Source organism: Vespa mandarinia, chromosome 1 (genome assembly GCF_050613455.1).
Source record: "Vespa mandarinia isolate Hongniang chromosome 1, ASM5061345v1, whole genome shotgun sequence".
NCBI classification, from domain to species: Eukaryota; Metazoa; Arthropoda; class Insecta; order Hymenoptera; family Vespidae; genus Vespa; species Vespa mandarinia.
In genome coordinates, this window is record NC_140810.1 from 8,939,837 (window position 1) to 8,962,500 (window position 22,664).

The following is a 22,664-nucleotide window of genomic DNA, read 5'->3' on the forward strand; positions in this document are numbered from 1 at the left end:
AGAGAAAGAGAGATGGTTCATTGACATACATCGATACCATGACACATAGTTCGTGAAAATTATTTATTTTGGAAGAACGAATATCTAAGATAGGGTGACAATATTGCGTGACTGTATTTTCAAGAAGTAATCGAAATTGTTGAACGAGCCATATTCTGTTTTCAGGACACGATCAATAAATCATAAACCAGTAAATTACGTTAAATTTTTCAGTGTTAAAATTTCAAACATTAATCTTTGTCCTTTGCATCAATAACAGCTGTATATAAATCCAAAAATAAGCACATTCTACTTCCGCAGATATTGTAAGATTGTCTATCTTTATTTCTTGGCTAACAGTGATCTAAGTAGCGCACAAAAATCATGCATGCGTTTTATTAAAGAGCAATATTTTTAGCAGGACACTTTTCTCGGTGGTGTTGATAGATTAACCTAGTTTAGTTTAGTTCAATATCTTAGAAAAAAGTATTTTCTCTATTCTGAATAAGTGAAAAATGAAATTTATAAAAATAGAATAATTACAATAATATAATATTACACAATTATTATTTGGAAAATATCCTTTCAGTTAGGACCTTATATCGCATGAAAATCTAAAAGAGAAAAGAAAGATGTTCGAATGACTTTTCTTTTTTTTTTGTGATTTTTGAAAGAAATGCTACATGTTTGAATTTCAATTTTGAAGACAAACAAAGATGTAAACTGTGCCACTGGGACAGGATCAAGAATAACCGTTGTCAAACGAAATTCCAGGATACTAGACGTCGATTTGATATTTCCTCGGAAACATAGCTATCTACAACTGCATTGCTGTAATTTTAAAACAAAATTTCTGCAAATCGGTATTTATGTTTATAACATGTCGTTAAACTTGCAACAACAAGTATGATTCGTCTGTAAGAAGTCAGAATATGTTAATATAATTACAAATCGTAAATCAAGAGAACATTGTTTTAAATGGTACCGTAATTATGATCTTATTACTTTTTATAACACGAAAGATATATCTGATCTTTTTCATGATCAAATTCGATTTCGTTTTTGTTCTGTTATAATAAATTTAAAGTCAATGATAGATTTAGTGCACGAAATTACTAAAGATATTTAATGGATATATTTATTAAAGCATATTATACATAAGTATGTAAAGATTCGAAAAATATTTTAAAATTTAACTGTTTTATTATTTTCTATCTCATTAAATTTTATCATTAAATTTTCCTTTATGTGGATCCAACAAGAATTTTCAATAATAAATCTATTAGAAAAGAATTTATTTCTCGTTAGGTGACGTCTGCAGTAAAATCGGTGCAGTTAGCATTGCAGAGACATTGCGGGTGTGACACAGTAACGTAAAGTATACAGAATTGCTAACAAATATAAGATTTACATTTATTTGTTTCCTGATAATGTAGAAATAGTTTTAATAATCGAGAAAATATTTAGGAAAACTACTACATAAAAAATATTATTATTATTATTTAAATTTATGGTTATTAAAAGATAAACAATGCTAATATGTTAATATAAATGATCAAAAGATTGATTGCTCTTCTAATTCGATACTGCAATTAATTAATCTGGTTCAGTTGGATGACTTTCAGATCGATCACTGATGCAATTCAAAAGAATCCACATGGGTAATATCGTTGTAGTTCATGTATTATATATTAGAAAAGATTTCTTAATTTTCTTTAAAATTAGATCAATTATAATGATACTCAATAGATAATACGATATCAACAGTAGATTATTTCAAATTCATTAGAATCGATTAGAAAGTAAAAGTATTCATATGCAGGTTGTTCCAAATCGAACCGTCACGTCCTTCTATGTAAACTGTATTAAAAAAATTTGTAATTTATTAAATGAAATATCATATTGTATTACTGAAAAATATTTTCTCATTTTTGTTATATATTTTAATAATATAGATACTTTATTCATTTCTATTTAATAATCGTAAAATAATGAAACGTGTCATTGAGAGATTTTATCATGCATAACACACGACATGCGCGCGATTCAAAAACTTGTAGGATGTCGCTACGCTCGGCGACCTTTCTTTGACTTTGTTGAACGTGTCAGTCATTATACGAGACACTCAACAGCATCTGAAGGTATCGTTGCATGTTATTCCGTCAAATTATCTACAAGTGATTTGAACTTGAGGATAACTAAAGTTGAAAAGAAAGGAATAAAAACAGAAGACGTAAGAATGGCATTAAACAAACTCAGCATAGATAAGGTGGATCTCGCCGACAAAAGGGTTCTTATGCGGTATATATTATAGTTTTATCATATTTCTATGATTATACACATATATATATATATATATATATATATATATATATATATGTATGTTAAATTTAAAAAAGTAAATTAAATTAAAATAAGTATGTTAAATTAAAAAAATTTATTTAGATTTACTCGTTTATAGAATATAAGATATGTATTATTAAATATTTGTATTTTTTTCTGGAAGAGGTTAAGAAAATGACAGTTATGATTGATAATTGTATATATGATAACCTCTGTTTTAAATGAATCTGTTTACTTACAATTAAAATTTTTTTAATATTAATGTCTATAGAATTAGAATCATTTATTACTTTATGTTTTATAGAGTGGATTTCAATGTACCACTTAAAGAAGGAAAAATAACAAACAATCAAAGAATCGTTGCTGCTTTAGATTCAATAAAGTATGCACTTGATAAGAAAGCAAAATCGATTGTTTTGATGTCCCACTTGGGCCGTCCAGATGGGAAAAAAGATGCAAAATATACATTAAAACCTGTTGCGGAGGAATTGAAAACACTTCTGGGAAAAGATGTGCAATTTTTGGATGATTGTGTTGGCCCTGATGTGGAAGCGGCATGTGCTAATCCAGCAAATGGAACAATTATTTTGTTAGAAAATTTAAGATTTCATATTGAAGAAGAAGGAAAAGGAATTGGTCCAGATGGAAGCAAAGTATATATTTAATTATTAGATGACAAAAATTAAATATCTCTATTTTTTTCATTATATTTAGATGATTTTTATTCATAGGTAAAAGCTGACAAAGATAGTGTCACGAAATTTAGAGAGTCTTTGAGAAAGCTAGGAGATGTTTATATAAACGATGCTTTTGGAACTGCCCATCGTGCTCATAGTTCTATGATGGGAGATAATTTTGATGTTAGAGCTAGTGGTTTTCTTCTCAAGAAAGAATTGGAATATTTTGCCAAAGCTTTAGATAATCCAGAACGTCCATTCTTAGCTATCTTAGGAGGAGCAAAAATTACTGATAAAATCCAATTAATTAATAATTTACTAGACAAAGTTAATGAAATGATTATAGGCGGAGGAATGGCCTTTACATTTTTGAAAATTTCAAAGAATATGAAAGTAAGAATTATTTAATATAACTTTATTTAAATTTATTATATGAATTATTTATATCATTTATAGATAGGGAGCTCTTTATTTGATGAAGAAGGTGCAAAAATTGTAAATGATTTATTGGAAAAAGCAAAGAAAAGTAATGTTCAAATTCACTTGCCAGTAGACTTTATAACAGCAGATAAATTCGCAGAAAATGCGGCCGTAGGTGAAGCTACTATAGAAAGTGGTATACCTGATGGTTGGATCGGTTTGGATATTGGACCAAAGTCTAGAGAGTTATTTGCAGGCTAGTTGATTTCTTAATTGTTAAAATCTATATGAATGTATAAGTACAATAAATGCTAAGTATATAGTCTTAATTTTATAGAACCAATTAAAAGGGCAAAAGTAATAGTATGGAATGGACCAGCTGGAGTGTTTGAGTTTGAAAATTTTAATAAAGGCACAAAGAGTTTAATGGATAATGTTGTAGAAGCTACTGGTCGTGGTACGATTACTATTATAGGTGGTGGTGATACAGCAACTTGTGCTGCTAAATGGAAAACCGAAGACAAAGTGAGTCATGTCAGCACAGGTGGTGGTGCAAGTTTAGAATTACTTGAAGGGAAAGTATTGCCTGGTGTAGCAGCACTCTCTCCATCTTGAAGTATTATTGGCAAAAAGATATGAATATATGTACTAGTTCCAGTTAAAATTATATATTGCTTAATGTATGTATTCTCATACAAACACAACTAGAATTATTGAATATTCAGAAGTTTATTTTCTCATGTTTCATAGGACAAAAATATATCATAATTTATCTGAACAAGTAAATTGGCTATCACATGTAAAATGTTATTACTATCCTAATAAAAATAAAATGTTTACAGGAAAATTTCTTAATTATTTAGAGAAAGAAAATCTATGCATATAAATGCATATTACTGCATCTGATTTAATGTTAATAAGTGCAAAAAACAAACAATATTTTTTCCATAAATTTATTTTATGTAAAACCAAAACAAAACAGTCTTCACTCATATATACCATTAACGTTTATATAAATTATTGTGTATAATAATATACAATTGATACAAAATATGTACCTTCATTTTTCTAAAAAAAATATTGACCATATTAAAAAATTTCTTTTCATTCTCCTAAGAATAGAATGTTTCTAGCATTATATGAACATGTTATTGACATATTACATAATGTAAATTTAAATATTTCCAATTCTGACTGCAATCGTTTTTAAATCGATAAAACGGATATATTATTTATATAGAAAAATCTACAATGCTATTGTATTTACATAATACAACAATTTTGTGGGAGTTCTACTCCAGGAGGTAATGGCGGAATAACAGGATTACCCTCAGAGTCAAATTGTAAAAGAGCTGGATGTTCTCCAATAAGCTCTTCAGGAGGTTGACCATAAGTTTGCATATCTTGCATAAATGTTAATATCATTTCGAAACGTCCTTTTTTAACTTCTTCTGTATCAGTATCCTTTTCTTTTTCTAATTCATTACAAATCTTAAAATGTATAAATTTCAAATTAATTCTTATTTTTTGTTTTTAGTATTATATATTATATATTATAGTTATAAATAACAAATTGTTTTAGTATTATATATTTTTAGTTATAAATAACAAACCTTTTGCATTACTTCTAATTGTTTTGTATATCTTTGTAAATCAGATGAGGGTAATGTAGCTCTTTTTTGTTCTAGCCATTCAGGATATTTATCTACTAGTTCTTTTAATGATGGATACAATATTTCTTTGGATAAAAGAGATTGCATCATGCCTTGCATAAATGGTAATATATCCCCTGCACCTTCTTCTAAATTCATTTGCCCAAACATTGAGACAAGATCTGGTTCATTCTAAAATATAATTAAATTTAATTTCATGTTATAATTATTTGTTAAGGATTTTCTGAATTACCTGCAAATTTTCTGATGTAACGGATAAATCTTTTAAAGCTTGAGCAATAGCTGACTGAAAATCAGCACTTGTAGGTTCACCATCTGTAGTTTCTCCATCAACTATAGCATTAGCAACTGTCTGAGCCATTTTTTGAAACGAAACTCCTAATTCGCTTTCTGATCCTATTTGAAAAATCAAAAAGTAATATTTTTTTCAAAATATGTATATATAATTACCATTTTGCATTAAATTCTGAAAATTTTTTTCAAATTGATCCGCAGCATGCTTAATAAAATCTTCTGTCCATAGATTATCAATATCTGCAGATGTTTCCTCTGTATTATTCACTGGCACAGTTTTTGATGCTGTACCATCATCATCTTTTACATCTAATGTAGAGCTTTTATTAAAATCCTCCAAAGCACCTAAGATATAGTAAATATCAATATAAAATTATTATAAAACTTAATTTAACATAAATATTTTATAATATATTAAGCTGCTAATATTTATTATTTAATGTTTATACTGTTTATTAATTTAAATAAATATTATTGGGAAAAGTAATAAATATTTAAGTATTATATAATCACAAAGAAATATATATTCAATTCAATGTTCGTATAATTACTTTAGCTGTTTAATTTTGCTTTTAAAGTCTTCTATGTGTATATAGTAATAATATTTTGAACAATATTTCACGAAAATTAAAAATATAAAAGATAACATTTCATAAATATGATTGTTCAAAGGTTAGAATGTTAAATTCCAATTTATGATTAAAATAAAATGATTTACTCACTATCTAATAAATCATTTAACTCCGAATCTTCTATTTGTTCGTCCGATTTTTTGTTGTCAGACATCACTGCTTCTAATCAAACGTAATACTCCAATTTTGTGTAGTTTAAAAAGAATCTATGTATATCTAAAGTCATGAATGGTATGAGTGAGAGGAGGAATACCAAGTTTCCATTTTTATCAGTCATACTTATCCCTATAGAAATTATCAATATTTTATAATAAAAAATATAAATGAATAATAAAGAATGAAAATGATCTGTTACAAAAATAAGTGATTCTTAATTTATATTCCATTTTTTAACATCAAATATTCATTACATGAAATTATTATAGAATAAAAAAAATTTACTATGTGGGGAACTTTTTAATTTTCTCTCTTTCTCTCAAATCATCTTCAGCTTCATTATTTACAAATAATCATACAATGAGACAGCTATCGTCATTGGCTTATTACTTGTTTCTAAATATATCATTGGTTTGACATCCTCTCACTTATAAACATTATTGAATATATTAATATTTTTCTTTGAGAATGGAACCGGAGGGATAATATAAATTACGAAAAGGAAAATTTAGTTGCATAGAGAGGGAATGACAAATTAATAGCCGCAGGGTATATAAGTATATATTATGCATTACTGTGCATTAAATTATATTAACTACGCATGAACATATATTTAAGAGTATCACTATTTAAATGACTTATGATTAAATTAGCACGAACTAACAATAAAAATTGAGTATCTAAAAAATATGTAGTCACAATATACACGTATTACTTTAAACGTAATCCAAAAATGTGTATAAGTTATACAGAAATGTAATATGTTTAATAATTTATCATCTTTTGTTTATATATAATAAATTAGAATAAAAGAAATTCAAGCATTTAAGCGGTATTCTAGACGCATTGTCTTTGTTATCCTTGTTATTAAATTGTTTTTACGATCATAATTTGATGTAATACAATTGGAAATATATTCCATTATCTTTCTTCAACAATATCATTATCACAAAATATTTTGTTTAATAATTGATGACACATATCTATTTCTTCTTTATCTTCTGGTGTTAATTTTTTTAGACATTGTTCAAGTGTTATTTTTAAACGTAGTTCTGGTCTGCGACATTCTCGTAATGCAGGTAAGAGAGTATTATTTGTTAAACCAGTAAGAATACTTAATAACTGCTCTCTAAAAATATAATAATATATAAAAGTTTATCTTAAAAACAAATATATTAATTTTACGAAAATTTTATTTAAATATATGTATAGTTTAATATTATATTTATAAAAACTGTTATTTTTTACCTTATTTCTGGAGAAATATTATCTGATGCTAATAATCCAGCTACTTGTTCAATTAATCCCATATTAACGAAAGTAATTTTTAAATTATCCGAATTATCTTTGTTACAAAGTGACGAGAGTAAAAAGGCAGATTTTATTTGTAATTTTTTCACTGAACTTTGCATAGCTCTTAAAAAAACAGAATAACCATCGTTTTTATCTATGTATTGTAAAGACATCGGCTGTCCTCTTACTATACCTATATAACATAAATATAAATAGCATTTTTTAGTAGTAAATTCAAATATTCATAATCATATTACATAAATTTTTTGTACATACATGATACAGCATACAAAGATTTGATTCTTGCAGCTTCTGAAGGATCCTTATCTACCATTTCTAATAATATTGGAAACAACCCACATTCTAAAATTCTTTGTTGACAAAATGGATTATTTTGTGTCAATTCAGCGATTATATCTGCTGTTCTCCACCTGATACTACTGTGAGAAGAATTTAGACATGGACCAAATATTGAAAAGCCACCAATTTTGTAAAAATCATTGGCAATATCAATACTATCCACAAAATCTGCAATTCGCTCAAGAGTTGCATCATATTCAGAGGAGTCATCATCAGCCCGAAGATCCACAACATTTGATACAAATTGTATAGCTTTTTGCAATTCTTCTATCACATTTACAGTTAATGAAGATAACGCTTCACTTAAGAACTTTTTCTTCTGTAAAACATATACAAAATGTCAATAATAACTGAAATATTGAAATACACTATACAATAAATATCTAATTACGTGCATACTTCTTCATCTAGAGATTGAAATTGAGGCTCATGTGTTACACCTTCTGCTTGGGACGCTTCGATAGAAAATCGCAGAAGGCCCTGAAGATCAGAAGGTTGCCTTGGCTGTTCTGGCATTAGCTGTGATTGAATTAGATTATTTGAAGTACTCGGTCCTTCTATAGATAATGGTCTTGCACTACTGCTAGGATGACTCTCTCCACTTGTTTTTTCAGAATTTGAAGTAGGTCTAAAATAACGATACATTAATTATTATATGTAATCAAATTTATAATTATATTTTAACAACATAGAAAAGTATTCAATCAGAACTATTTTTAATCAAGTCTGAAGATCGGTTAAATATATACATATATATATATATATATACATATTAAACATACTTGTTCATTTTCGTATTTCTTTTTCTTGTATATGAAGCACCCATGAACCAAGAAATTAGTAATTCCTTTAATACATAATAATAAATTCCATCAAGTATAAGTACAAAATACCATATATACGTTTTCTTGATACTTCGTACAACTGAAATATCTACTGATCAAATAGTATATACTTTGGTATGAACACAATTCGTTTGATATCGTGCAAAAAACATTCCCGAACATTCTTGAAAGATCTACTATAAATTCACTCCATGATCTATAAATTTCTATTAGTTTTTACTAAATATTAAATCTACGATAAGTTTATTCAACTCAGCTATATAAGTAAATCGAACCTTCACTATTAGATGTCTTTGTGAACACTTTCAAAAAATAGCATCAAAAATATGTTTTTATATGTTGAAATTCTTCCGACTACATATTCTTAAAGAGAGAGAGAAAGAGAAGGAGAAAGAGAGAGAGAGAGGGAGAGAGAGAAAGAGAGAGAAAGACAGAGAGAGAGACCAACGAAAACGCTTTTTGTATCAATTTAAGCAACGTTTACAAATTTATTTGATCACTTCAAAATCAAAGTTAGAGGCTAGTTTAGAAATATAAAAAATTTTATATTGTATGAAGAAATAAATGTTATATTAATGATGTTCATAGAAATATTGTGAATGTAAATATTAATTACTTTATCAAATATATATAATAATCGTTACATGAGTATTCATCAAATTTGCAAAGAGAAGTAAGTAGTTTTCGCGCGTAGAATATTAGACATATGAATTATTGTATAACGATATAATTAATAAAACGATTGATTAATGCAAGATAAAAATGAGCTTAGTACACTCTATTACGAGGCGTCAAGAGGGGTTTGGTAATTATTAAGAAAATTATATATTATTATAGAAAATAAAAATTAATATATTGTTTTATACGAAAGGTTATATATACATATATAACATGTATTTTTAAAATTGTATTGTCATGTAAGAAATCATATATTTTTTTTGTATTCTATTTGGACATAATACTTATTCTTTTTTAAATGCTAATAAGAAAAAATGAAATTTTCTTTTCAGAATTTATACGTGATTATGACGTAGCCTTATATCGTTTAAAATGCTATCATAATGATGTATATCGTGGAATATCGCCAAGTACAAATGCTCCAGATTATAATCCAGAACCACCAGTTTTTGCTTGCCGTTTCTGTACCAAGGAAAATAATGAACAAATACTTGCCTTAGCAAATGAAGATGGAAAAATAGCTTTACAAGATATAAGTATTAAAGGAAACCATGATAAACCATTAGAAGGAACTCAGGTATTACATTGTCCTTTAATGAAATTTGTATAATTTACTTCTTCTTTTTATCATGTATATATACAAAAATAGTTATATGAAAATTATAAATAATAGAAATATGACTCTGCTAATTTTATATTCATTCCAGGCACATTTTAATGCAATTTTTGATATTGCATGGATGCCTGGTGAATTAAAGTTGGTAACAGCGTCAGGAGATCATACGGCAAAATTGTGGGATGTATCCAGATCCGAAATTAAACAAATTGAATATTTTCATGCTCATACACGTAGTGTAAAAACAGCAGTATTTCGTCATCAAGATAAAGGTATAAGAACAATTAATTATAGTAATATTTTAATATATGTGCTATACATTGAATTTATACTTTCTTCTCAGTTACATTTATATTGAAAAGAACATTTATTTTTCAGCTGTCTTTGCCACAGGAGCTCGTGATGGAAGTATAATGATTTGGGATATAAGAGCAAATCATAGTGATCAGCCTAAAGCAGATAATTGTATATCTAATGCACATAGTAGCATATCTTCAAATAATAATAGACACCGTAAAACTCTCAATCATACGTCTTGTACGCAAAGTATAACCAGTCTTGCTTTTCAAGATGATTTTTCATTATTATCATGTGCTGCTGGGGATGGGTAAGTAACTTAGAGACAATTAAGTCCTAAATAAAAAATAGTATCAAGAATAGAAGGTAATCTTACATTTATATCTTTTTATAATTATAGGGTAATTAAAGTCTGGGATTTAAGAAAAAATTATACTGTTCACAAAAAAGATCCATTGGCTAAACATACAATGAATTATGCAGGAAGTAGTACAAGAAACGGATTTTCTTCATTGTTAGTATGTCCAGCTAGAATTACATTGTATGCTAGTTGTATGGACAATATCATATATGCGTATAATATATCTTCTTATAATCCAAAACCAGGTAATTTAAAATATGAAAGTAACATTGTGAAATGTATATTTTAGGATATTTTAAGTAATTTTATTTATATCACAGTTGCAGAGTTTTATGGACATCAAAATCGTACCTATTATGTAAAAACCTGTTTAAGCCCTGATGGAAGATACCTGGCTAGTGGTTCTAGTGATGAGCTTGCATACATTTGGCATACTAAACGATCTGGTGGACCAATAATTAAACTTTCTGGTCATACAGAAGAAGTTACTTGCATTGCATGGTGCACTGTTGGGGAAACCAAGGTATTCTAGTGGTTAAAATAAATAATAGGAGAACAGACCTTTATTTTATATAAAGATTATATTTCAATTTAATAATTACATAGATAGTGACTTGTTCGGATGATTCGTGCCATAGAATATGGAGAATTGGACTTGAGCATAAAATAGATAATGAAGAATTAGAAATAAGAGGTAAAGCAGAAACTGTTTCCAGTGCAATCTCCTTAGAAAACTTGAAAATGGAAACAACACCAACTACTTTCCGGCGATATGCATTAACGCAAGAACATACACCTGGATCTGATAAAACACCAAGTGAGTATACATATAAAATATATATTGTATAGATAATAAAATGTTTTGTTTTATTTAATAGATAGTACACCAGGATCTAACGATATAGATAATCAATCGAGAGATTTGTATAAACAAAGTAATAGTAATAGTTTTAAGAGAACTTATTCACAAATGATAACTGAAGAATCACAATCTGATGGAAAATTTAAAACAATTTTATCTCCTATACACGAAAATTTAGAAATGATAATAAAACGTGCACACATAGAAAATCGTGGTGCTAGAAGGCTTTTCAGTCAAAAGACTGACACAACTACTATATGCGATAAGAGTTATGACTACGATAAACCAAGCACAAGTTCATATGTTCCAGAATTTAAAAATATTGCTTTAGAAACAAATGATGCATCAATTCCTTTTTCACCTACATCAAATCTGCCAAATTTTGTAATAGATGGAACAGCACCTCATCTACTTCAAATGTCTCCTGAGAAATACAAGGAAAATGTTGACTGGTTAACAAAAATACGAGAGAAATATAAAGAGCAGAAAACTAAAATATCTTCTGAAAAACTGTCTAGTCCTAAAACAAGTATACCTGTACGTAGAAGTAGTAGATCCAAATCAATGGAACCATTAAAAGGATGCAAAACTTCTACATCTCTTGCTCCATCTTTACTCGATTTCTTTAAAATTAATAATAAGGATTGTGATAAAAATATTTGTTCAGAAAACTCAAATACTCTTTCTTTGCCATCTATATCATGAAAGTAATAACATGGTGTAACATTAAACAGTAACAATTTGTATCCACTATCATGTAACAAACGGTTTGATACATCATCTTTGAAATATGATCAAGGATACATGAAAGGAAATTAAGCGCGCTTAGTATTGTTTTTAATACTGTACCTTATAAAACAGTATTCCTTTTGAAGTTTGTATTAAAAGTCTAGGTAACTAATTTAAGGTACTCTTTTTTAGTGTAATTGCTATTTTTACAAATATCTATAAGAATAGTTTTGATAATTGATTATTTCAAATGGAAAGATATTAATGCTACAAATGAACTATTTTTTACTTATATTAATAATTTTATAAAATATTTATTATAGAGAGAGAAGAAATATGATGTGCCTTATAAACAGGTGGGAAAAAAAAATTTAAAAATGATTTATATTAGCAGTATTATCTATTTAGTGTATTGATATTTTTCTTATCAGAACAAAATATTTTTATACATTGCGGAAGTAATTTCATTCTAATTGCCGTTAATTCGAATTCTTCGTTATCAATATAAAATACTCGTTCATCATTCTGTAAAAAAAACATAAATAGATTTTAATACATTGAAAGTACTGTGAAAGTAAACTTAGAAATAATAAATTTCCTTAGAAAAAAAAAAAAAAAAAAAAGAATTATTTACCTTTTCAGGGTACAATTCAATATCCTTTGCTTCAAATGAGGAATTTATTAAGGTTCTACTTCCATTTATTCTCCTCCAACCTTCATTAACAAATGATATATAATCTATATCTTTTGGACCTACACATGTAAATAATATTAGGTATTATTATATAATAACTTTGTTAAATAGTTTCTTTGTTATTACCTAATTGTATTTTTAACGAAGAATGGTTGTTTAGTTCGGCGTTATCTATAGTTGAGGTTTTTATATATAAATCAGTTGTTGAAATAGGAATTTCATAAAAAACGCCACAATTTTCATTTGTTATTTTGCTGTAGTCAATTACCATGTCTGCAAAATTAAAAATATATTTAAGCAATATGCTTAGGACCAAAGATCATAATACAATAATTAATCTCTCTTATATAATATTATTGTTTACTCAGAGAAATCGTGATATTTATTATTGATATATAAATAAAAACAGAATATATATACACATATTGCTGAATTTTGTATGAATAAGCTTTTTTAAATTTAGCATTGCATCAACATATCTTTACCTGATGTAAATGTTGCTTTTTTTGGCACAAATGCATGCCACCATCTTTTATTTGTATGTGTAGATTGATCAATATTTGAATTTTTATAACAATGTGAGCAACCTGTACAAGGTTTAGTATATCTTAACAATCCATTGCAATTCCAATTTAAATTATCTTTGTAACCATTAAATATGTAAGTTGCATATCTATAATATATAGTAAGATTTTAAAGTTAATAGAAAATAATGATAAGAAAACATTATTATAAAATCCATCTCATACTTTCTTAAAGTTTTTCCAAGCAAATACTTATTTCTTTGTATATATGCATCTTGCCAAGCACCCCATTCTATTGTTCCAGCTGCATAAACTGGTTTTAATTCATTTTCAGGATTTTCCTTAAATTTCATGATAAAAATAAATAAATTGTATGAAATTTAGTAATAAATTCTTATTATCCATAGAACTTACTTTAAGTGAATAAACTTCAATAATATCTATAAACTTATGATTGCCTTTTATAATAGTCATTGTAGCCTCTGTCATCTCACGTACTTCAAGTAAATCATCAAAGCGCCAAGGATTTAAAGCACAAGAAACAGTATTTGTTTCTCCTAATGGTAAAACACCAATTGGACATTGTTTGACAGAATGAAGATTGTGTTTATATCTTCTCATTATACCAGTTATAACGTCAGATAAAGTACCATCTCCTCCTGCTACAATTATAGCATCAGTTGGAGTATCTAAATTCTCCACTACACTACGCGTATGACTTGTTGATTCCGTTTGCACAATTGTTACTGCAATTCCAGCTAAATGTAATAATGGCTCGCAGTAATCTTTAAATAATTTTTTCGCCTTTCTGAAAATTAATAAATTAATATGTTAGGAATTATTTTGTAGAACATGGAGTAATAACTATACACTTTGAACTTAAACCTGTTTTTAGCAGCAGGATTTAATATAACTGTAACATGACGAGGTTTCATGGTTGTAGGACAAGGTTCATCTCCATATTTTACTATATCTTCACAATATTGTCTCATCAATTGTTGGGTGCTAAAAAAGACCATTAAATATTAATTTATAAAAATGTATTAATTTTATAAAATATTATTTAATTGTTTTAATCACTTATAATTATCAAAATATCATACTTATATGACTCTTTACTGTATGAGACTCCATATGATAAAGCAACAGCACCAAATGTCGATTTTTTCCAATTATTTCTTATTGTCTGAAGAAATTTTAGCATTCTAGCCATTTTTGAATCTGCGTTTTACGGCAAAAAAATATTTTATATCATTAATCAATATATATGTACATTTATTTCACGAAACAATTTGTTAGAAATGTAACAGCCGAAAAATCAACTCTACACTTTTATTTATAATTTTTTAATGTCAATGATATTTATTGTATTTAATCACCGTACATTTAATATACTTACAAATCGCTACAAATCGTATAAGTTTGAAGATAGACACATTGAGGTTAACTTTTTATATTACAAATCGATTTTAATATTTTACTTAATTTGATTTATTATAACATGTTATATTTATAATAATCAAGTATCATTGATATATAAATATTTTTCTATTCTATATAATTTATACATATGAACTAAGTTATGTCAATCTTTATTAGAATATTAAGTAACGTGTGTATACGCTACATCACTTTTGCTTACAAAAATTGCATATATATATATATATATATATATGTATATACATATATAATATTCTAAAATATGAAAATGAATATTATGAAAAAATGATTTTATATTTAGATTAAATCAAATTAGAGATTAAAATTATAAATAATAACTTATGAAACTAAATATCGCTTCCGTTTATTTTGAAATAATAAAACAAGTTATAGATTTCGCGCTTTATCGTTTCTTAAGAGAAAGTAGCGACTCTTAACGGCGTACGGATGAATTTATATCATTGGAGCATCTTCAGTAAGCATTTCTCAAAACACGTGATGTATGGAGTATCTAGCAGAGGTCAGTTCAAGCGCGGTCCACAGTTGCACAATTACGAAGCCGATCAAAAGCGTACGGAGTTTCCAGGAGGGCGGTCGTGTTACAATCATAAAGAAAGAAAGAAAGAGAGAGAGAGAGAAAGAAAGAGAGAGAGAGAGAGAACCTTTCTTCCCCCACGGTTAATATAAAAATTTCTCGATACGTACGGGTCCTGGATTTCAACGCGCATCACAAGAGAAACCTTATTCATTGTATAGAATAATGGCGCGTCGTGTGATTTGACAGTGCAGGAACACTTGAATGGGAAAAGTGCCTCGATATTTTGTGGTTCGTAACTCAAGATCCCAGTTCTAAACAAGTATTCTCGTTCGAACACCTTGCATCTCTCTACTCGTGTCAGATTTACGATAACAACGAAATATTTTTAATCGTAAACTATCGAAACGAAGAACAAAAGAGCTTTATTCCAAAACAATTTTTGATTGTCGTCGAAAAACGGAAGAAGCATCGTCGAAAACAGCATTCAAGACATTGATCGACGAGCGCGGTATGAACTCGTACAGACGGTATTGGTCACCGAAGAAAGCCGATATAGTCGATATATATACATATATATTACAGGTGACTCGGTTAAGAGCTTGAATTATAGGACACCGACTTTTTCGTTCTATATAATTTTAAAAATTTTATTTTTCATGACGATAAAAAGTATTCGTAGTTCTTCTGTAGGATTATTCGCGAATTCAGCTTCGTGCTCGAATCGATCTTAACGTTATCGTTTTAACGATCACGCAAAGAATCGAAGAATATATTGGTCGACTAAAAGCATTAAGTGACATTTGAAAATCGTATCTAAGGTTTATTATTCTAAGATAAAAAACAAGTATAAAAGTACTCTTCGAGATATAAAATTCATCTAATTAATAGTAATTATGGAGTCAGTTTCCTCTAGTGTTCATCATATAACCGGTAATGTCAATAGAATCCTCAAAAGAACTTACTGCTCGATGAATTCAGTTTAGTTTTTTCAACTGATACCTTTACCACGAGTTTTATGTTTTTTTTTTTCTACAACTAATTTTACATCCAGTTGGAATATCATCAAAAAGGATATACGAATGAAATACGTTATTTCTCATAAATTCAAAGAGAAATTTATTTAGATGAGATTCGCGATTAATTTCCTGGTACGCACTTTTACGAATGTCTAGCAAAGAAAGTCGTGAGAAATTTATTACGTCTGTATTTGAATCTTTCCACATACATCTGGAACGGTAACTTTATTATCGGATACGTCTAACGTAAAATCGGATGCGTTTAACGGTGAAAATGGATTCGACGTGCATTTAGAGAGCAAACGAGAGAGACAGAAAGAAAGAGAGAGAGAGACAGAAAGACGGTAAAGGGGTGCGCCTTGTTCTCTTTATGTGTCATGTTCTGTTGAGGGAAGAGAAAGACTAGAACAGGGAGGGAAAAGGGTTGGGAGCCGTAGTAGCGGGAGGGTCGAGCAAATGCGACAGCGAAGCCGTCGTCGGTCCATCGCTCCAGGGCGTAGCATCAAAGGCGAACGATTTACGGCGTGAGCGCGTACTAATTGCCGTCTCTAAAAAATTTTACCACCCTTCCGTCCTTTAATATCGGGTGCTTCAGTGTCCACGGACGTGCGAATTCCACGTGCCACGTCATACTTGGACCTCTTTTGGTCGGAAGAAGCATGTTAAGTCGTTTGTCACCCTCCGTAACATTAGAGGAAGATCTTTTTCCCTAGTCTGTTATCCAGTAAACAGGATATTCTTCCTAAACGTTTATTTAAAAGGTTTCTTTCTCTCGTTGAGTCATATTATTTTGGATAGGGAATAAATAAGATACGCGAAATTGAACGAAAATCTATAAGGAATTTTTTTCTATACGATATTTGAAAGACACAAAGCGAGAGAAAAAGAGAGAGAGAAAGAAAAAATATGATCGGTTTGTATGTATCAAGCGATTTTATCGGTCTCATTTTTCAGTTATGTTCGTATGTGCTCTGAAGAGGCGCGCAGTATTCGAACGGACACGCTCGAATCGATTTTCCGTGCTTCTACTACACTGACTGCACGGAACACGCACCGAACGGTTTCCCTTAGCTCGCGACAAGCTTGCTCATTCTTTTTTTTTCTCTCTCTCTCTCTTTTTCTTTTTTTCTCTCTTTCTCTCTCTCTCCCTCTCTTTCTCTTCTCTCTCTTCTCTTTCTTTCTATTTCTTTTCTTTTCTTTCTTTTTTACTTCGCCTTGTCACAAGATAGAGAGAGAAAGAGAAAGGGAGGATGAAGGAGGAAGAGAGAGAAAGAGAGAGAGAGGAAGCATTCTAGCGTAAGATTCATTTTGAATGTTCCCTTATTCGTACGTAGGCATATACGTTAGATTTGTTTCATGTGATAGAAACGATGATGAATAAGAAGTCCTTTGAAAAACAACGGAAATATAAATCAAAATTTAGTTGTTGTTGTCGTTGTTATTTTATAAATGCTTAAGTATCGACCGCGAAATATAGAGAATGTACTATGTTAGTGACTCGTGAACGTTCTCCGACTGCAACACTTGGTCGTATACCGTTATGTCGACCGTATCGCGTATCTGGCTACCTAAAAATAGAGCCCCCGGAAGAACAACGAAAGTAATTTGGATGGGAGCTCTCTCTTAAAGATATACACGCCTTTTATAGTTCCTTGAAAATTTATTATTGAGAAGATTCTTTCGTCTACTTCGATTGATTGTTCGTTCGTTTTTTCGTTAGTTCGTTTGTACGAGCGCCTTGCGAAAAGATAATATGGAGTAGTTCCCATTTCCGCCGTTGCAAGCGCACGTAGCTATATATGAGATTTGGAAAATGACGGTGTTTCCTCGGTAAAATAGTTTACGTTCTTTTTTCGATTTCGTCCTCCTTGTGATAAGAACGAATGACGTCAATATATTTTTTTAGACTTATGAGGAACGAAAATTGAATATTTATTTTCTTTCGTCCGCACGAATCTACGCGTATTTGGAACAGAGAGATGCTGAGGTAGGAAAAAGAGGCCGGAAGGTCCTTCCAAAGAACGTGAAGACACTTAGGCAATTTTCTCATCGTTTATAGTGTATATCTTCATTCGTAGAAAATATCCGGATTTTGAATAGTGGAGAGAGATAGAAGAAATTAATTCTTCACGATACGAAAAGGGACTGACGAAAAGGACGAAAAGGACGAAAACGAAGACGAAGTGCGAGAGAGAAAAAAAGAAAGAGAGAAAAAGAAAATAGAAAAAGAGGAAGAAAGAACAGAAGAGATAGCTCGTGGACGAGCTCGAAGAAATGACGGGGGAGGAGGGAAAGGGTGGCGGTGGCGCCGGTGGGAATACGAACGTTAACGCGACTGACAATGTGAATAATGTTAATGCTAACATCAATACGAATGTCAATGTCAATATTAATGCAAACACGAACGTCGTTCACCAAAATGGCGGAACGGAGAAGGCGCCGGTCGTCGGTGGTACTAACGTTGAGACATTGCCGCGCGCTGGAAAACAGGTAAGAAGATGCAAATAATTATTTATCTTTACTGTATAAACTTTAAAAGTTGGAATACGATGAAGAGATAAAGGATTTATATAGTTATCTCTATGACGTCATTTATTATTATATTTTTACTATTTTGTTTTGTAAATAAATCTTCTTTATTTCTTGTTCTTTTTAATATATGTGAGGCAGAGCTCTTTTCTTTTCTTTCTTTATTTTCGAGCACGAATCCAGGCGAGAGAAACGTCCGATCATTTTTTTTATCTTCTCTTACGTACTGTAGATCGTTACTTTGCGCAATGGCATGTAAAGCGACCATTCAGACGAATAGACTGTTGTTGCTTCGCAAAAGGTCACGGTTACCGTGGGCTGCAGACTATTACTATAATAGTAAGCATGGAACATACGCATGTTTATTTCGATTTGAACGATTAATTATATATTTCAATGATTACTGTAATACAAAATCGAAACGCCAGCAATCAAAAATGATTAACCTAAATTCGAAAAATATCTGACGATTGCAATTTTTGTTTGAATAAAGGTGAGACATTATTAAATTTCTTAGAAAAATAAACAAATTGTACATATGTTGAAAGTATTGTACGCGGAGGATTTTATTTACTCGTATAGTCCCACCACTTGCAATTTATTATTGTGTAACTTATGCGGCATCGTTTATCTACTTTGTATTTACGTCTTATTATAGATTCATGAATGATCATACATCACGGATCCAATCGCATTTCTACGTAAATCTACCAAGAATTTTCAGATCATGAAAATTAATCCGCTTAATTAATCTATCAAGTGCGCAATATTATTCTTTCACAAGGTGACTTATATTAGAATTTCTTTTAAGAAAATTCGTATTGATTTATTGATTATAAAATAATTGAAAATGTTTCGTATATTACGGAATTAAAATAATATTTTAGTTATATAGAAAATAAAATTTGCTTTCTAAACGAATAACCGTTAGCTTAATAGTTTCTCATACCTGAAATTAGACATGGCTCTATTCAAAATTATTTTATGCTTGGGTTAGCTTTCTTTTCTTATCCCTATAGTATAGGAGCAAATAAAATCGGTGAGCTTTCAAGAGTCATATAAACCATATGTTACGTTGGCATATTGTGTAGTGGCAAAAAAGGGCTGAAGGGCCGCTTGTACCACTCGTTCCCTCTTTTGACTATCCTTATTGTTCATTGTTTAAAAATTCTCGAGATCATAAATAAAATACTATTTCGAAGAATAAGTTGCAACATAGGTACAACATTTTTATATGTTCTTTCTTGTTTATAATAAAGTCATTACAATAAACTCTCGAAAGAGTATCCTTCGACCTTGATATTTTTTTCAAGGATAAAATAGGTATTACGTCGATTGATCATTAGAACCAAGTTTTAAGCGTATGTCGCGGATATGATATTACTGTGACAATTGAAATTGTACAGGGTCTTAAATAAAAATAATAAAGAACATTAAAATCTTCCAAAGTAACGGAGATAACAAATATAGATGACCCCAAATCGAAAGAGAAGAACGGAAAGGCAAAAGAATGATCATCAATTTTCGTGACATTCAGAAGAAGGCGAATTAACGCAATTTCGTCCTAATTCGTTTTTAGGTCGTGATTATGTTCTGCCCACCGCGTGACACGTCAGTTCATAGAAGGCGATGAAAGTACACTCTTGATGATAAGTGCTGCTGACTCGCGTGTTACGTGCCGTCGTTCTTAATCAGACGTTGTGCTTCGTAACAGCTGCCTTATTATATTCACGATGAGATACCTCTGGAATGTTTTTTTCTTTCTTTTAGAAATTCATTCTGAAATTCTCACGAAGAACTTCCAAGGGAAATAAAAGCGAATTGAAATGAAACAGAGATTATTTTCATATTCCATCGAATTGTAATTCAAATATTATATTAAAACGTATTATTTTTTGAAATTATCTTCGGGCAAATGGAGAGAGAGAAAGAGAGAGAGGGATCTCCTTTTAAATTTATTACCTTACGGCAGATTTCATGATTATGTTGTAAGGGCGACCGCACTTGCTTCCGGAAGTTTACTCATTGAAATTTGTTTGGTAATAATCGGACGAAGGAGTCGCGCTCGTTGCACGCTTTACGCACACGCACATGATCACCAGATATCGGCTTGACTATTTTCTATTCGTTCATTATCAACCGGACGGAACTAGGTTGTGAAATTGCATGCAAGAGAGAAAAAGAGAGAGAGAGAGAGAGAGAGAGAGAGAGAGAGAGAGAGAGAGAGAGAGAGAGAGAGAAAAGCACGCACACGCGCACGTCACATCGCATTTCACATAACTTGTATGTATATGTATATATCTATTAATATACGTATGTATATTTATATAATGTATTTATGAATGTATGTATGTATGTATGTATATTTGTATCTATGTGGATATAGATAACCATCCCCTTTCGTGTCGACGTAAAAGTGGAGACTGAAAATAAATATATACCACGTCTGCACGCGTTCGTTCGGTAATGGTACCATCGGCAAAGAGGAAAAGCATACAACACGACTGTACACGATGAATAACTGAGCTTTTCGCCGTTAATGAGTGAACTTTTTTCTTCGAAGTAATTGTCAAAAAGAACTACTCTTTCTTCTCAGAAAATTTCACTTCAGTAACAAATTTCATAAAAATTTTGTTCGGTCATAAATAAAATAATACTATTTTCTATTTTCATGCCTTTTTATGTACATGAAAACGTATTCTATGTACATATTTGATTGTCCGGAAAGTTCGTGCCGATTTTTGATAGGTGACATAAGGACAAAATCGGCACGAACTTTCCGGACAATCCAATAGATATAGAATATTTATTTCCACCGAGTAACAAGAATGATCTACGTAACTTTTACATGAAATTTGGAGAACTGTTTTTGATAGATCTTACGCACGGTCGACGATATAGGAAATGTGATTGACCCACTTCAATAAAGTCCGATAAAATGCTCTGCCGTTAAAAGCTTTGTATACGATTGACCCTGTTCATCGAGCGTAACTAGGATGGATTGAGATATAATTTATTATTATCTCACAGTCTTGCGACCTTGTGAATTTGGAGATAGTATCGTGATAATGCATGACGGTCTCATATTGATTTCATTTTGTTCTTTTTAATCTTTTCTTTATTATATATTAAAACAAGAAAATATATTTTCTTGTTTTAATATATAATATAGATATTGGGTTGTCCGGAAAGTTCGTGCTAATTTTGAAGGAAAATTGAAATTTTTTATTTAAATTTTGATATACATTTATTAAATTATAATAGGTGCCATTCTCTTCTAGAAACTTTCTTTATATTTCAGGCAACTTGAAAATTCCGTCCTTTCAGGTTTTCAGGTTCCGTCTTTCCAGGTTCGGCGAAAAATTTTTCTATATGATTTTTTATCTCGACCAAAGAATTGATGTTTCTTCCATTAAGAGAATTTTGTAATGATCAAAATATGTGGAAATCTGAGGGCGCGAAATCTGGTGAATATGGTGGATGAAGTAAAACATCCTAATCCAGCTCCAACAACTTTTGTTGAGTCGTCAAATACACATGGGACCGCGCATTGTCCTGATGAAACACGATGTCTTTCCGATTCACTATTTCTGGATGTTTTTGTTCAATTGCTGTCTTTAATTTGTCTAATTGGGAGCAATATTTTTCTGAATTTATCGTCTCGTTGTTTGGTAAAAGCTTATAATTAGGATTCCTTAGGATTCCTTT

The 22,664-nt window shown here is 29.9% G+C and overlaps 6 protein-coding genes across 28 annotated transcripts in view; 3 read left to right on the plus strand and 3 right to left on the minus strand.

Annotated features, from left to right (window-relative positions):
• The first annotated feature begins 2,059 nt into the window (after nucleotides 1-2,059).
• Nucleotides 2,060-4,035, plus strand: Pgk (phosphoglycerate kinase). Its single transcript, XM_035872834.2, has 5 exons — nucleotides 2,060-2,280; nucleotides 2,627-2,975; nucleotides 3,054-3,392; nucleotides 3,456-3,675; nucleotides 3,757-4,035. Exons 1-5 carry the CDS (start codon nucleotides 2,219-2,221, stop codon nucleotides 4,032-4,034), a joined length of 1,248 nt encoding a protein of 415 aa, XP_035728727.1. The 5' UTR covers nucleotides 2,060-2,218; the 3' UTR covers nucleotide 4,035.
• A 389-nt stretch (nucleotides 4,036-4,424) lies between these two features.
• Pex19 (peroxisomal biogenesis factor 19) lies at nucleotides 4,425-6,267 on the minus strand. Its single transcript, XM_035872846.2, has 5 exons — nucleotides 6,109-6,267; nucleotides 5,543-5,731; nucleotides 5,325-5,488; nucleotides 5,033-5,263; nucleotides 4,425-4,910 (listed from the first exon to the last, which is right to left on the minus strand). Exons 1-5 carry the CDS (start codon nucleotides 6,170-6,172, stop codon nucleotides 4,683-4,685), a joined length of 876 nt encoding a protein of 291 aa, XP_035728739.1. The 5' UTR covers nucleotides 6,173-6,267; the 3' UTR covers nucleotides 4,425-4,682.
• A 651-nt stretch (nucleotides 6,268-6,918) lies between these two features.
• On the minus strand, nucleotides 6,919-9,087 carry LOC118444507 (hsp70-binding protein 1). 3 transcript variants are annotated; one of them, XM_085656026.1, is made up of 6 exons: nucleotides 8,948-9,087; nucleotides 8,610-8,674; nucleotides 8,227-8,455; nucleotides 7,744-8,146; nucleotides 7,423-7,660; nucleotides 6,919-7,303 (listed from the first exon to the last, which is right to left on the minus strand). In XM_085656026.1, exons 2-6 carry the CDS (start codon nucleotides 8,651-8,653, stop codon nucleotides 7,096-7,098), a joined length of 1,122 nt encoding a protein of 373 aa, XP_085512152.1. In that variant the 5' UTR covers nucleotides 8,654-8,674; nucleotides 8,948-9,087; the 3' UTR covers nucleotides 6,919-7,095. The 3 variants fall into 3 exon arrangements, with proteins under 3 accessions (XP_085512152.1, XP_035728735.1, XP_035728736.1); XM_035872842.2 differs by having other exon boundaries at nucleotides 8,610-8,868; nucleotides 8,948-9,033; XM_035872843.2 differs by lacking the exon at nucleotides 8,610-8,674 and having other exon boundaries at nucleotides 8,948-9,038.
• l(2)dtl (WD40 domain-containing protein denticleless) lies at nucleotides 8,863-12,690 on the plus strand. Of its 4 annotated transcripts, none has more exons than XR_014981912.1 (9): nucleotides 8,863-9,477; nucleotides 9,683-9,927; nucleotides 10,058-10,238; nucleotides 10,345-10,573; nucleotides 10,664-10,869; nucleotides 10,945-11,147; nucleotides 11,231-11,441; nucleotides 11,503-12,379; nucleotides 12,539-12,687. XR_014981912.1 is itself a non-coding variant. In XM_085655657.1 (9 exons), exons 2-9 carry the CDS (start codon nucleotides 9,435-9,437, stop codon nucleotides 12,189-12,191), a joined length of 2,007 nt encoding a protein of 668 aa, XP_085511783.1. In that variant the 5' UTR covers nucleotides 8,863-9,345; nucleotides 9,429-9,434; the 3' UTR covers nucleotides 12,192-12,690. The 4 variants fall into 4 exon arrangements, 3 of the variants coding, with proteins under 3 accessions (XP_085511783.1, XP_035728725.1, XP_035728726.1); XM_085655657.1 differs by having other exon boundaries at nucleotides 8,863-9,345; nucleotides 9,429-9,477; nucleotides 11,503-12,690; XM_035872832.2 differs by having other exon boundaries at nucleotides 11,503-12,689.
• Mulk (acylglycerol kinase-like protein Mulk) lies at nucleotides 12,588-21,074 on the minus strand. 4 transcript variants are annotated; one of them, XM_035872840.2, is made up of 10 exons: nucleotides 14,833-15,064; nucleotides 14,537-14,654; nucleotides 14,319-14,438; nucleotides 14,084-14,241; nucleotides 13,848-13,990; nucleotides 13,659-13,774; nucleotides 13,395-13,582; nucleotides 13,036-13,182; nucleotides 12,850-12,968; nucleotides 12,588-12,740 (listed from the first exon to the last, which is right to left on the minus strand). In XM_035872840.2, exons 2-10 carry the CDS (start codon nucleotides 14,644-14,646, stop codon nucleotides 12,612-12,614), a joined length of 1,230 nt encoding a protein of 409 aa, XP_035728733.2. In that variant the 5' UTR covers nucleotides 14,647-14,654; nucleotides 14,833-15,064; the 3' UTR covers nucleotides 12,588-12,611. The 4 variants fall into 4 exon arrangements, with proteins under 4 accessions (XP_035728733.2, XP_035728732.2, XP_035728731.2 ...); XM_035872839.2 differs by having other exon boundaries at nucleotides 14,060-14,241; XM_035872838.2 differs by lacking the exon at nucleotides 14,833-15,064 and adding an exon at nucleotides 20,919-21,074 and having other exon boundaries at nucleotides 13,848-14,241.
• LOC118444503 (uncharacterized) overlaps nucleotides 15,427-22,664 on the plus strand; it is a 68,419-nt gene continuing 61,181 nt past the window's right edge. For 8 of the 15 annotated variants that reach the window (XR_014981855.1, XR_014981862.1, XR_014981871.1 and 5 more), the window contains exons 1-2: nucleotides 15,440-15,699; nucleotides 18,506-18,917. Coding sequence is in view for 7 of the 15 variants with exons in the window: in XM_085655152.1 (XP_085511278.1) it covers nucleotides 18,702-18,917 (216 nt within the window). In the remaining 8 variants the exon portion in view is untranslated. Of the gene's footprint in view, nucleotides 15,700-18,505; nucleotides 18,918-22,664 lie in introns of all 15 variants that reach the window. The other 7 variants (XR_014981889.1, XR_014981882.1, XR_014981888.1 and 4 more) reach the window with 3 other exon arrangements.